Source organism: Mobula hypostoma, chromosome 5, assembly GCF_963921235.1.
Source record: "Mobula hypostoma chromosome 5, sMobHyp1.1, whole genome shotgun sequence".
NCBI classification, from domain to species: domain Eukaryota; kingdom Metazoa; phylum Chordata; class Chondrichthyes; order Myliobatiformes; family Myliobatidae; genus Mobula; species Mobula hypostoma.
Window position 1 is genome coordinate 21,382,572 of NC_086101.1, and position 12,559 is coordinate 21,395,130.

The 12,559-nt window shown below is 48.8% G+C and overlaps 1 protein-coding gene across 1 annotated transcript in view; it reads left to right on the plus strand.

Moving 5' to 3' along the window:
• Positions 1 to 11,684, plus strand: part of LOC134346665 (uncharacterized) — a 41,808-nt gene extending 30,124 nt beyond the window's left edge. The window contains exons 4-6 of the mRNA XM_063048159.1: positions 5,725 to 5,890; positions 7,064 to 7,707; positions 9,131 to 11,684. Of these exons, the coding sequence (XP_062904229.1) occupies positions 5,725 to 5,890; positions 7,064 to 7,707; positions 9,131 to 9,370 (1,050 nt within the window). The 3' untranslated portion in view covers positions 9,371 to 11,684. The remainder of the gene's footprint in view (positions 1 to 5,724; positions 5,891 to 7,063; positions 7,708 to 9,130) is intronic.
• The last annotated feature ends 875 nt before the right edge of the window (positions 11,685 to 12,559 follow it).

The window sequence follows — 12,559 nt, forward strand, 5'->3', positions numbered from 1 at the left end:
ATTGCTTCTCAGAGTGGAGGCCTGTGACTAGTGGTGTGCTACAGGGATCACTGCTGGGTCCATTGTTATTTGTCATCTATAGCAATGATCTGGATGATAATATGGTAAATTGGATCAGCAAATTTGCTGATGATACAAAGATTGGAGGTGTAGTGGACAATGAGGAGGGTTTTCAGAGCCTGCAGAGGGACTTGGACCAGCTGGAAAAATGGGCTGAAAAATGGCAGATGGAGTTTAATACAGGCAAGTGTGAGGTATTGCACTTTGGAAGGACAAACCAAGGTAGAACATACAGGGTAAATGGTAAGGCACTGAGGAGTGCAGTAGAACAGAGGGATCTGGGAATACAGATACAAAATTCCCTAAAAATGGTGTCACAGGTAGATAGGGTCGTAAAGAGAGCTTTTGGTACATTGGCCTTTATTAATCAAAGTATTGAGTATAAGAGCTGGAATGTTATGATGAGGTTGTATAAGGCATTGGTGAGGTCGAATCTGGAGTATCATGTTCAGTTTTGGTCACCAAATTACAGGAAGGATATTAATAAGGTTGAAAGAGTGCAGAGAAGGTTTACAAGGATGTTGCCAGGACTTGAGAAACTCAGTTACAGAGAAAGGTTGAATAGGTTAGGACTTTATTCCCTGGAGCGTAGAAGAATGAGGGGAGATTTGATAGAGGTATATAAAATTATGATGGGTATAGATAGAGTGAATGCAAGCAGGCATTTTCCACTGAGGCAAGGGGAGAAAAAAACCAGAGGACATGGGTTAAGGCTGAGGGGGGAAAAGTTTAAAGGGAACATTAGGGGGTCTTCTTCACACAGAGAGTGGAAACATCCCCTCGGCATCCACTCTATCAAAGCCTTTCACCGTTCGATAGGTTCTAATGAGGACACCCCTCATTCTTCTGAATTCCAGCGAATACAGGCCCAGAGCCATCAAGCGCTCTTCACATGACAAGCAATGTCCAGAACACAGACGCCCCTGGGCAGCACAGGGCAGCAGCAGGTAAGGATGCTGCCTCCCAGCTCAGAGTCCCAGGTTCGAGTCTAGCCTCTGCTGCTGTTCATGATAAGAACTACATACAAAGGAACAAACAGTCCAAAGCATTAACCTTAACGTTCATGCCTGGTGCATTCGGTAGGGTAAGAGAAAGCAGAAACAAAAACACAACACCCATTTGGCAGCATGGTAGCGTATTGGTTAGCGTAAAGCATTTACAGCATCAGTCCCCCCACTGTTTGTGAGGGGTTCGTATGTTCACCCATTGACTGTGCGGGTTTCCTTCTACATTCCGCAGATATACGGGTTAGTTGGTTAATTGGTCATGTGTGTAATTGGGTGGGTACTGTGCTCGATATCTGAATAAAACCAATAAAAAGCAAACATAGCACCATCGCCCCTCACGTAGCTCCCTGACGCAATGTCCATTTTCTGTTCGAGGGTCTTCCCACGTAACTCAGCCCCTTTGTGTGTGGCAGTGGAAGGAGCCCAGACAGCGGCCATTCCCCCAAAGCATTAATTCTAGCTGCACCAGGTTTCAGTACGTCCCTCAGCGGGTACCCCCGCAGCTCGGAGCGTGCCAGTCGGCAGTGTTCCCTTATGGACATCTCGTTGTGCTAGGAGACCAACGCGTCTCGAGCAGACTGAAGGGTTGATGATCTTCCAGCGGCACTCAATGTCTGTCCCTGGGGACGGCAAGTAGAGCAGAGAGTTACACCTGCATCTGTCTCCACCCCCTCTTCAGCAAATCCACCATCTGTAAAGAGGTTTATTCCCCACTGCAGCCATCCCTGAGCAAAGTGATCCAAGCCATCTGGCAGGACATCTCCTCTCCAGTTCGGACCAACGAGCACCAAGACATCCCTTGGTGCAACCTCCTCTCTGCTCCCCTCCCACCCCCCACCATTAGAACTTCCCTCTACAGGTGACATGTCAGGGACCCCCCCCCCCGCCCCACACACTGTATGCTGTCTGTGTGGAGCTTGCACGTTCTCTCTGTGACCCCCTGTGAGTTCCTCTGAGTGCTCCCCACTGTTTCCACTCACATCCCATCCCATGTGAGGTACCTCGTCACAGCTGAGTATAGTTGGGAGAATCCAGGGTCTTCTAATGGGAATATGGGAGAGAAGCTAAGTGTGGAAAACTAAGTTTATTATTGTCATATACAGTAAAGAGCACTTTGTTCTGCATACCATTCATCAGTGCATTGAGGGAAAAACCAAAAAAAAAGCAGTAACGAAAAGGAGAATAAAGTGTAACACTATAGTGCAGTACAGACAGGCAATGAGGTGAATGATCATATCAAGGCAGATTGTGATGTCAAAAAGAGGGGCAGCCTTTCTTTGACAGCCATTCCTTTGAGTGTGCCAGTCTTTAGGGTGGCTTTGGCTCATCAGGCTTGGGTGAGGCAGATTGTCTTGTAAATTACTCACTCTCTCTCTCTGTTCTTATTTGTTCATTCCACATCTGTTAGTGCGTGGTCTGGTGAGAATGGCTCCAGGGTCAGTATTTGGTACTGTGTGTGGGATGTGGGAAGTCCAGATAAACACATCTGCACCGTGTGCGCGGAGTCGCAGCTCTTGAGCGAACATATTAAGGAGCTGGAGCTGCAGCTCGATAACCTTCAACTCATTTGGGAGAATGAGGAGCTGATAGACAGGAGCTGCAGGGAGTTAGCCACCCCTAGCTTGTAAGGGACAGGTAGCTGTGCGACTGTCAGGAGAAGGAGGGGAGATGCACAGCGAGTGCAGAGTACGCCTGTGGCCGTTCCCTTAATAATAAGTATACGGATTTAGATACTATTGAGAAGGATCATCTAACGGCGGGGGGTGGGGGGGGGGGGAGCCACAGTGACCAGGTCTCTCACGCTGTCTGGTGCTGTGGCTCAGAACAGCAGAGGGGTGAAGAGGACTGCAGTGTGGATAGGAGATTCCTTAGTCAGAGGAACAAATGCGAGGTTCTGTGGGCATGACAGAGACATCCGGATGGTATGTTGCCTCCCTGGTGCTACGATCAGGGATAATTCAGTTTGTTTCCCTGGCATTCTCAAGGGCGAGGGTGAGCGGCCAGGAGACATTACAATTTTTTGAGGAAATTACAAGTAGGCTAGACAAGGGAGATGCAGTGGATGTTGTATATTTGGATTTTCAGAAGGCCTTTGACAAGATGCCACACATGAGGCTACTTAACAAGATAAGAGCCCATGGAATTACGGGAAAGTTACATACGTGGATACAGCGTTGGCTGATTGGCAGGAAACAGAGAGTGGGAATAAAGGGATCCTATTCTGGTTGGCTGCCGGTTACCAGTGGTGTTCCACAGGGGTCCATGTTGGGGCCGCTTCTTTTTACATTGTACATCAACGATGTGGATTATGGAATAGATGGCTTTGTGGCTAAGTTTGCTGATGATACGAAGAGAGGTAGAGGGGCCAGTAGTGCTGAGGAAACGGAGAGTCTGCAGAGAGACTTGGATAGATTGGAAGAATGGGCAAAGAAGTGGCAAATGAAATACAATGTTGGAAAGTGTATGGTTATGCACTTTGGCAGAAGAAATAAACGGGTAGACTATTATTTATGAAGCTTTCAAATATCAATAGAGGGCAACTAAAAAAAGTAATTAAGAAGGTAAAGATGGAATACAAAAGTAAGCTAGCTAATAATATTAAAGAGGATACCAAAAGTTTCTTCAGATACATAACGTGTAAAAGAGAGGCAAGAGTGGATATCAGACCACTGGAAAACGATGCTGGAGAGGTAGTAATAGGGGACGAGGAAATGGTTGATGCACTGAATAAGTATTTTGCATCAGTCCTCAATGTGGAAGATGACTAGCAGTACGTTGGAGGTTCCAGGTGTCTGGGGGCATGAAGTCTGTGAAGTTACCATTTCTAGAGAGAAGGTTCTTGGAAAACTGAAAGGTCTGAAGTTAGATAAGTCACCTGGACCAGATGGTGTACATCCCTGCGTCCTGAAAGAGGTGGCTGAAGAGATTTTGTGGGCATTAGCAATGACCCTTCAAGAATCACTGGATTCTGGAAGACTGGAAAGTTGCAAATGTCACTCAGCTCTTCAAGAAGGGAGAGAGGCAGAAGAAAGGAAACTATAGGCCAGTTAGCCTAACCTCAGTGGCTGAGGAGATGTTGCAATTGATTGTTAAGGATGTGGTCTCGGGGTACTTAGTGGCACATGATAAAATAGACTGTGGTCAGTATGGTTTCCTCAAGAGAAAATCTTGCCTGACAAATCTGTTGAAATTCTCTGAAGAAATAACAAGCAGGATAAACAAAGGAGAACCAGTTGATGTTGTGTACTTGGATTTTCAGATGGCCTTTGTCAATGTGGAACACATGAGGTTGCTTAACAAGCAACAAGCCCCAGGGCAGATTCCAGCATGAATAAAGCAGTGGCTGATTGGCAAGATGAAAGAGTGGGAAAAAAGGAAACCTCTTCTGTTTGGCTTCTGATGACCAGTGGTGTTCCACAGGGGTCTGTGATGGGACCAATTCTTTTTATGTTAAATGTCAATGATTTGGAGATGGAATTGATGGCTTTGTTGCAAAGTTTGCGGACGATAAGAAGATAGGTGTTTTGAGGAAATAGGGAGGCTACAGGAGGACTTAGACGGATTAGGAGAATGGGCAAAGAACTGGCAGATGGAATACGGTGTCAGGAAGTGTATGGCCATGCATTTTGGTAGAAGAAATGAAAGGGCAGACTATTTACTAAATGGAGAGAAAATCCAAAAGACTGAGAAGCAAAGAGATGTGGAGTCCTTGTGCAGGATTCCCTAAAGGTTAGTTTTCAGGTTGTGTCTGTGGTGAGGAAGGCAAATGCAATGTTAGCATTCATTTCAAGAGGACTGGAATATTAAAGCAAGGATGTAATGTTGAGACTTTGTAAAGCACTGGTGAGGCCTCACTTGGAGTATTGTGAGCAGTTTTGGGCCCTTTATCTTAGAAAGGATGTGATGAAACTGGAGAAGGTTTAAAAGAGGTTCATGAAAGTAATTCCAGGATTGAGCGTTTGATGGCCCTGACCTGTATTCACTGGAATTTAGAGGAATGAGGGGTGACCTCATTGAAACCTATTGAATGGTGAAAGACCTTGATAGAATGGACGTGAAAAGGATGTTTCCAGAGTTGGGAGTCCAGAAGCCTCAAAATAGAGTGTCATCCTTTTAGAAAGGAGGTGAGAAGGTATTTCTTTAGCCAGAGAGTGGTGAAGCTATGGAATTCTTTGCCACAGGCAGCTGTGGAGGCCAAGTCTTTATGTTTATTTAAGGCAGAGGGTGATAGATTCTTCTTTGGTCAGGGCATAAAAGGAGATGAGGGAAGGCAGAGATTGAGGCTGAGGGAAAATGGATCAGCCATGAAGAAATGGCAGATCGATAGGCCAAATGGCCTGACTCTGCTGCTATATCTTATGATCTAAGAATCCACCTGATTCTACAAGCAGTCTGTGCGTAACCTTAACAACAGTGGGTCAGAAATTGGCCTTGAGCCTGCTTGTTCATGCTTTCACACTTTGGTATCTTCTGCCAGATGTTTGGAGTGGGGGCGCGGAGAAGAGAGATTTAAAATACAGTCTAACAAAAGGTCTACAGCCTGAGAGGTTGACTGTTTCTCTCTCCCGTGGAGGTCAATCGTCCAATTGATCCCGTGGGATCCAACTGAGCTCGAGGGTTACTCAAAGATGTACCTGCCCTCTCTCTCCCCCTGCAGGCCACCATCGTGACCCCGGACTGCGGGGAGCGCGAGGTGCTCTTCGACTTGGTGTACGAGGTTCAGAGCCGGCAATTCAACGATCAGCGGTACTCCATCCGCAAAGAGATCCGGGATCGGCGTGGCTGCCACTCACTCCCCACATCGCCGCTGGATAGGATGCAATGTAAGGGAGCAAAGACCACCCCCCCCAACCCCACCAACCTGGTCTGGCACTATTCCCGGGTTCTCATACTGGCAGCTGATGGGGTGAGACCACCTCTGTAAAACATGCTGATCCCAGTGCTCCCTATGAGGACTGTGCAGCTCAGCTGTGGTCAGCCCCTGTCCTGGGAGGGTGTGATGGGGTAGAGTGGAAGGAGATTCACTCTCTCTCTAACCTGGGAAGGGTGCGATGGGGTAGGGTGCAGAAAGCTTCACTGTGTCTGACTCTGGGAGTGTGTGATGGGACAGGGTGTAGAAAGCTTCACTCTGTGTCTGACTCTGGGAGTGTGTGATGGGACAGGGTGTAGAAAGCTTCACTCTGTGTCTGACTCTGTGAGTGTGTGATGGGACAGGGTGTAGAAAGCTTCACTCTGTGTCTGACTCTGGGAGTGTGTGATGGGACAGGGTGTAGAAAGCTTCACTCTGTGTCTGACTCTGGGAGTGTGTGATGGGACAGGGTGTAGAAAGCTTCACTCTGTGTCTGACTCTGGGAGTGTGTGATGGGACAGGGTGTAGAAAGCTTCACTCTGTGTCTGACTCTGGGAGTGTGTGATGGGACAGGGTGTAGAAAGCTTCACACTGTGCCTGACTCTGGGAGTATGTGATGGGATAGTGTGTAGAGAGCTCTACTCTGTGTCTCTGAGTGTGGGATGGGACAGGGTGTAGAGAGCTTCACTCTATGACTAACCCTTATGATGAGAGTATGATGGTACCCAATGTGGTGAGATTCCCTCTGTTCTGGGAGAGTGTGATGGGACAGTGTGGAGGAAACTTCACTCTGTTTCACATTATAAACTGCATTTATCCTGTTGTAACACTGTGTTTTTATCATGTTGCATCCTGCACGTTAATTACTTTTGCCCAGCTACGATTTGCACACTTCCAATTTTCACAATATTGTCATCTCTGTGTGTCTGTATACAGAGTTATTTGTAACAATACAGAGGTGTGTACAGTGTAAGTACACTTGTGTGTGTGTGTGTGTGTGTGTGTGTTCATGTGTACTTATGTAGAGAGTGTGCGTGCATGTGTGTATACATAGGATTGTGTACGTTCAGAGATATGCAGGGATGTGTGTGTGTGTGTGTGTGTGTGTGAGTGTGTATAGAGTTCTGACCCTTGTTCTTTTGAACAGATTTCTTCCGCTCCATGTCCAACCTCCAAGCCGAGGAGTTCTTCAACCTGATTGCCCGGTCCCAGAGCCGTCACCTTGATGACCAGCAGGCCGACTTTGAGGAGTCGTCCGCCGGGGACATGGGTCCAAAGATCTGCGAGGAATACATGGAATACCTGGATCTATTGGGGACAGAGGGAGCCCAGGTAGACGGGCAGCAAGAGACAACCCTGTTTACCTCAGACAGACCTCGTTCCCTGAAAGAGGAAGGCATGGAACCCGTAGAGAAGGAGACCCCAGCAAAGGAAGGTGAAGTTCCAGTAGAGAGAAAGGAATCCCCAGTAGAGAGTGAGCAGGTTCCATCAGAGAAAGAGGAAATCCCAACAAACCAAGAGATGATACCAAAAGAGGAAGAAGTTCCAGTCAAGGATGGGAACACTCCAGGAGAGAAAGAGGAGTCCCGAGCAGAGGATGTGGAGATCCCAGCAGGACAGGTGCAAACAGAGAAAGGGGAAGCCCCAGCAGAACCAGCAGAAGGAGGTGAGGCTCCAGCAGAACTGGGGACAGCCCCAGCAAGGAAAGAGCAGAACTCTGCACCGAGAAAATGGACTGGAGGTGGGAAGGACCCGGATGAGGAGCTGTATAACACCATACTGAAGCACCAGGTATGGAGAGACGCTGAGTGGATGGAGTACGGGTGAGGGGGGAGGATCTTGGTGATCGGGGTGGAGCCCAGAGGATTCGTCCACCTGCATTGACCCTGGCTGCATTGGGTGTTGGGTGTCAAGTCATATCTCAGGGGGTTCATAGACCCAGTTACCACCCCCTCAGTGATGGGGGGGGTGGGGTTGTTTGAAGGGTGAAACCCTTAGGCGACACCAGTAAGATGGCAGATGTGTTCACCAGTCACAGCCCCTCTTGGGATCCAAAACGGAAGGGCAGGGGGGCACTACCTCGGGTGGGGCCAAACCTCCTTGGGTTGGGGGAACACTCCCTGGGTGGGGCCACTCTCCCTGGGAGTGGTAAAACTGTTTTTGGTTGGTGTGGTGGGGGGTGGGGGGCAGTCAGGAGTCGAAGAGGGGAGGAAGGTGGGGGGAGATCTGTGAAGGCAGTACCCTGGGATAGGTCTCAGGGACTTGAACCCACCCAGGATCTGAGGGGTAGGAGAGTGTTGGGGGGGGGTGGGTGATCGACCCAAAAACCCTAGACACCTCAATAACCAAGGGCAGGGCTCGGAGAGGTGAACAGTCCCAGGACTGACAGGAGGGAAGGGTGTCCAGAGGGAAGATAGGCCCTCAGAACCCAGACACAGGGGTCTGAGGGTATGTTGTCTGAGGACCAACAGGAGAGGGAGTGGGAGGGGAGGAAAGACGCACCCTCAGCCTCTTCAGTAACAAGGGGCAGGATATCTTGGGCTGCCGGCCAGAAAAGACTGGGGTGAGTTGAGGTGGGGATAGGCCTGGTTAGGTGGGGCCAGAGGTTCAAACTGTGCTGGAACTCATGGGGTGGGGTTAGGAGACGACCCAACCCTAGACCACTCAGTAACCAGGGGCAGGAGGCTTGGAGGTACAACTGTTCCACGTCTGACTGGAGATGGGGGTGGGTGAGAGGTGGGAAATAGACACACACTGGAATCTCTCAGTGACCAGGGGCATGTACAGAGGTACTACCTGCCCCAGGACTAGCAGGAGAGGGAATGGGGTGGTATAGAGCTAATTCTAAACTTTTCGTTATCCAGAAACTGAGGTTTGGAGGTATGAGCTGTCTCATAATTGACAGGAGGTTGGAGGGGTGTATGACCCAACCCTAGACTTTTCAGTAACTAGGAGCAGAGTGTTATGGACTCTCTATCTTGGGACAGGCAGGGGAGGGAGTTGGGTGTGGGGAGATAGACACAACACTAGATCCCTCAGTGACTGGGGGCAATGTCCAGAGGAATGAAATGTCCCGAGACCTAACGGCGGATGGAGATATGGGTCGGGGTGGTGTGTGGTAACTGGATCCCACATGCCAGGATTTCGGTTCCTGGGGTTCAGATCGTGAGCCCAACCACAGTAACACCCTGCCTGTCTCCCCCACCCCCCACAGTCGGCCAGAGCCCGGATCGAGGACCAGCGAAGCAAGCCACCGGACCGCAGCCCGCGCGAGTTCTTTGATCTGCTGCAGCGGCTTCAGGAGCGGCGGATGGACGAGCAGCGGGCAGCCCTCCCTCCCAGCCTGGGCCCCGGTGCCAAGCGGGGGCTCAGCCCCCCGCCTGGGGACCGCCGGCCCTCTGTCTTCACCCCCCTGCTGAGGGGAGTGTCCCAGAAGAGGGCCAACTCCAGCTAGGCCCCAGTGTGCAGGGTGGGGTGGGCAGGCCTAGGCCCTCACCCAGGATCCCTACCCCACTCTCACACCCAGGGTGCTGTGGTGAGCTGGTATTCAGGGAGGTAGAAGTAAGATGGAGGGGGGTAACAAAAATTCTGTGGGAGTGTGAAGTAGACAGGAGTCAGATGAGGCCAAGCCATTGGCTTCCACCTCTGAACCCTGGCCCAATATAATGAAGTGGTTTCTCCCCAAACCTCTCCCCATCCTCATTTAAGCCTGGGCTGTCAGTGTCCCAGACATCCCCCAACATACCCTGCTCCCTCCGCTGCTTTAGGCAATGGTCCCCTATCTCCCTCACCACTGATATCCCACCATCGCAGAGAGCATCACCCCCCCCAGTTCTCACCATCCTATTTAACCCCTCACCCCATCTCCCCCACCACTGATTTCCTACCATCTTGAACAGCAGTCCCCACTCCCTCACCATTCTACTTAAACCCCAATCCACACCCCCAGCTACTGGCTCTCGCCTTTCGCCTCCATCCAGAGGCGTTGTAGGGAAGCACTCGGGGACGTTGCAGGGTACCTTTGCACATGCGAGTTTGCATCAGTTCCCTCCTTGCCAATGTTCCCTTCTGACAAGTAGTCCTGCCTTTTCTCGAGTGAGCCCATTCAGGAGGTGCTGTCGAGGTAGGCCACAACAAGCCAGGCAGAGATGATGCGCACCACAGCCACTGTGTGCCATTGGGAGGGCCTAACGTCACCTCTAGTGTATCCTGTTCGCCCCTAAGTGTTTCATTGTATTGAAAGCGTACTGTAAATCTTGTACAAGTGATCCCTGCAATGTGGCGTCTGGCTTCTTATTCAAAAGTAAAGGTTATTCATGAAGATACACACGAGAAGTGCAGTAGGCAACCAGCGCATGGCTTTCTTGACATTAAATATGTCGTTCAGTACATCATTCAGAATGAAAAACCCGCCACCTACCTATCACTTGCCAGCCTCAGCTAATCTCTGCCCTCCTGCTCTGCCACACCTTCTGGCCTGCGCACCTCCCCACTGCCCTTTCATTCCAGGTGGAAGGTGTTGGCCCTGACCTTGACTGTCCACCTCCCTTGCAGATGTTGCCGGACCCATTCCTTCCCCATTGTTCAGCAAGACCACGGCTGCTTTTGTACCTCAGAGCCCCCTTTTCTGCCCTGACTTCATGTCCATCCATTCCATTCCTATCAATGCTTATCTGTCTGGAGTTAAAATCGTGAACAAGGGTCAAGGTCCCAGCCAGGCAGGGGATTCCAGTGATGCACCAAACTCTCGGAGAAGGAATTTACACTCAACTCCAAAGATTCAGATTCAGGATCCAAGATTGTTTAATGTCATTTCCAGTGCACAAGTGTAAAGGAGAACAAATAATTGTTACTCCAGATCTGATACAGCACAAAAAAAACACAATCAGATAAAGAATACAATAATAATAAAAAACACAATAAATAAATAAAATAGCTAATATACATAGATTGATTTTATGTCCATAAAGCGACGCTAGGCACAGGAGTGTCTGTACATATGGTGACTGACAGGAAATGATAAAGTAGTGGTGATTGGGGGTATGGACGGGTGGTTAGGGGGTGGAGGTGTTGATCAGCCTTACTGTTTGGGGAAAGTAACGGTTTTTGAATCTGGTGGTCCTGGCGCAGTTGTTATGTAGCCTCCACCCTGATGGGAGTGTGTCAAACAGTCCATGAACAGGGTGGGTGGGATCCTTCATGATGCTAATGGCCATTTACCAGTGCCTTTCTGTATATATGTCCTTTTTGACGGGTAGGCTGGTGCCAGTGATGCATTGGGCAGTTTAAACAACCCGGTGTAGCATCTTCCTGTCCACCACAGTGCAGCTTCCGTAGCATGCAATGACTCAGTTTGTTCGGATGCGCTCCACTATGCACCTGTAGAGTGATGGGAGTATGGATGTGCATAGTCCAGCTCCCTTCATCCTCCTCAGAAAATAGAGGTGTTGGTGAGCTTTCCTGACTGTGTAGCATGTGTTCTGGGACCAAGAGAGGCTCTGTGCCCTATTTTTTTTTATCTGCTGTTGTTTTGTTGTTTGTTGTGTCCTGTGTTGGTTCTGCCGAGCATTGTGAGCATATGCTATGTCGATACCTGAACGTTCAAAGTAAAATTTATTATCAGAGTCCATACATGTCACCATGTACAACCCTGAGATTCTTTTTTTGTGGCATACTTAGCAAATCTATAGAACAGTAATTGTAAACAATGAACAACAAACTGTGCAAATGCAAATATAAATAAATATCAATAAATAACAAGATGAAAGAGTCCTTAAATGAGTGTAGTTATCCCCTTTTGTTCAAGAGCCTGCTGATTGTGGGGTAGTAACTGTTCTTAAACCTGGTGGTGCCAATCCTAAGGCACTTGTACCTTCTACCTGATGGCAGCAGCGAGAAAAGAGCACGGCCTGGGTGGTGAGGATCTTTGATGATGGATCAAAGCTTACAGCAATGTTTCATATAGTCATAGTCGTAGTCATAGTCATACTTTATCGATCCCGAGGGAAATTGGTCAATAAAGTATGACTATGACTATGCATGTGCTTAATGGCTGGGAGGGCTCTGCCATGATGCACTGGGTGGAATCCACTACCTTTTGTAGGATATTCCATTCAAAGTACTGGCGTTCCCGTACCAGGCCATAATGCAACCAGTAAGCACAATTTCCACCACACTTCCATAGAAGTTTGTCAAGGTTTTTAATGACATGCCAAATCTCCACAGACTCCTGAGGAAGTAGAGGCGTTGTCGAGCTTTCTTCACAACTATACTTACATGGTGGGTCCAAAAGAGATAGTCCTCGGGTGTGTTGGCCGTTAACGCAAATGACACATTTCGCTAAACGTTCTGATGTACACGTGATAACTAAATTTAAATCTTGACAATGAATTTCACTGAAATTTCCCCTCATTCTCCTAAACTTTGGAAAGCATGTCCATTTGCTCTCTCCTCATGCAGGAAACTTCATGCAGGGTTGGTAGGAGGCAGCTGGAATACAGGCTCCAATCAGATCACACCGGGACTATTGAATGTGGTGAAGAAGGCATTTGGCACATTAGCTTTCATCAGTAGAGGTGTTGGGATGTTACTTTACAGAAGTACAAGACAACTTTGAAGCCACACCCAGAGTATTGTGAACAGT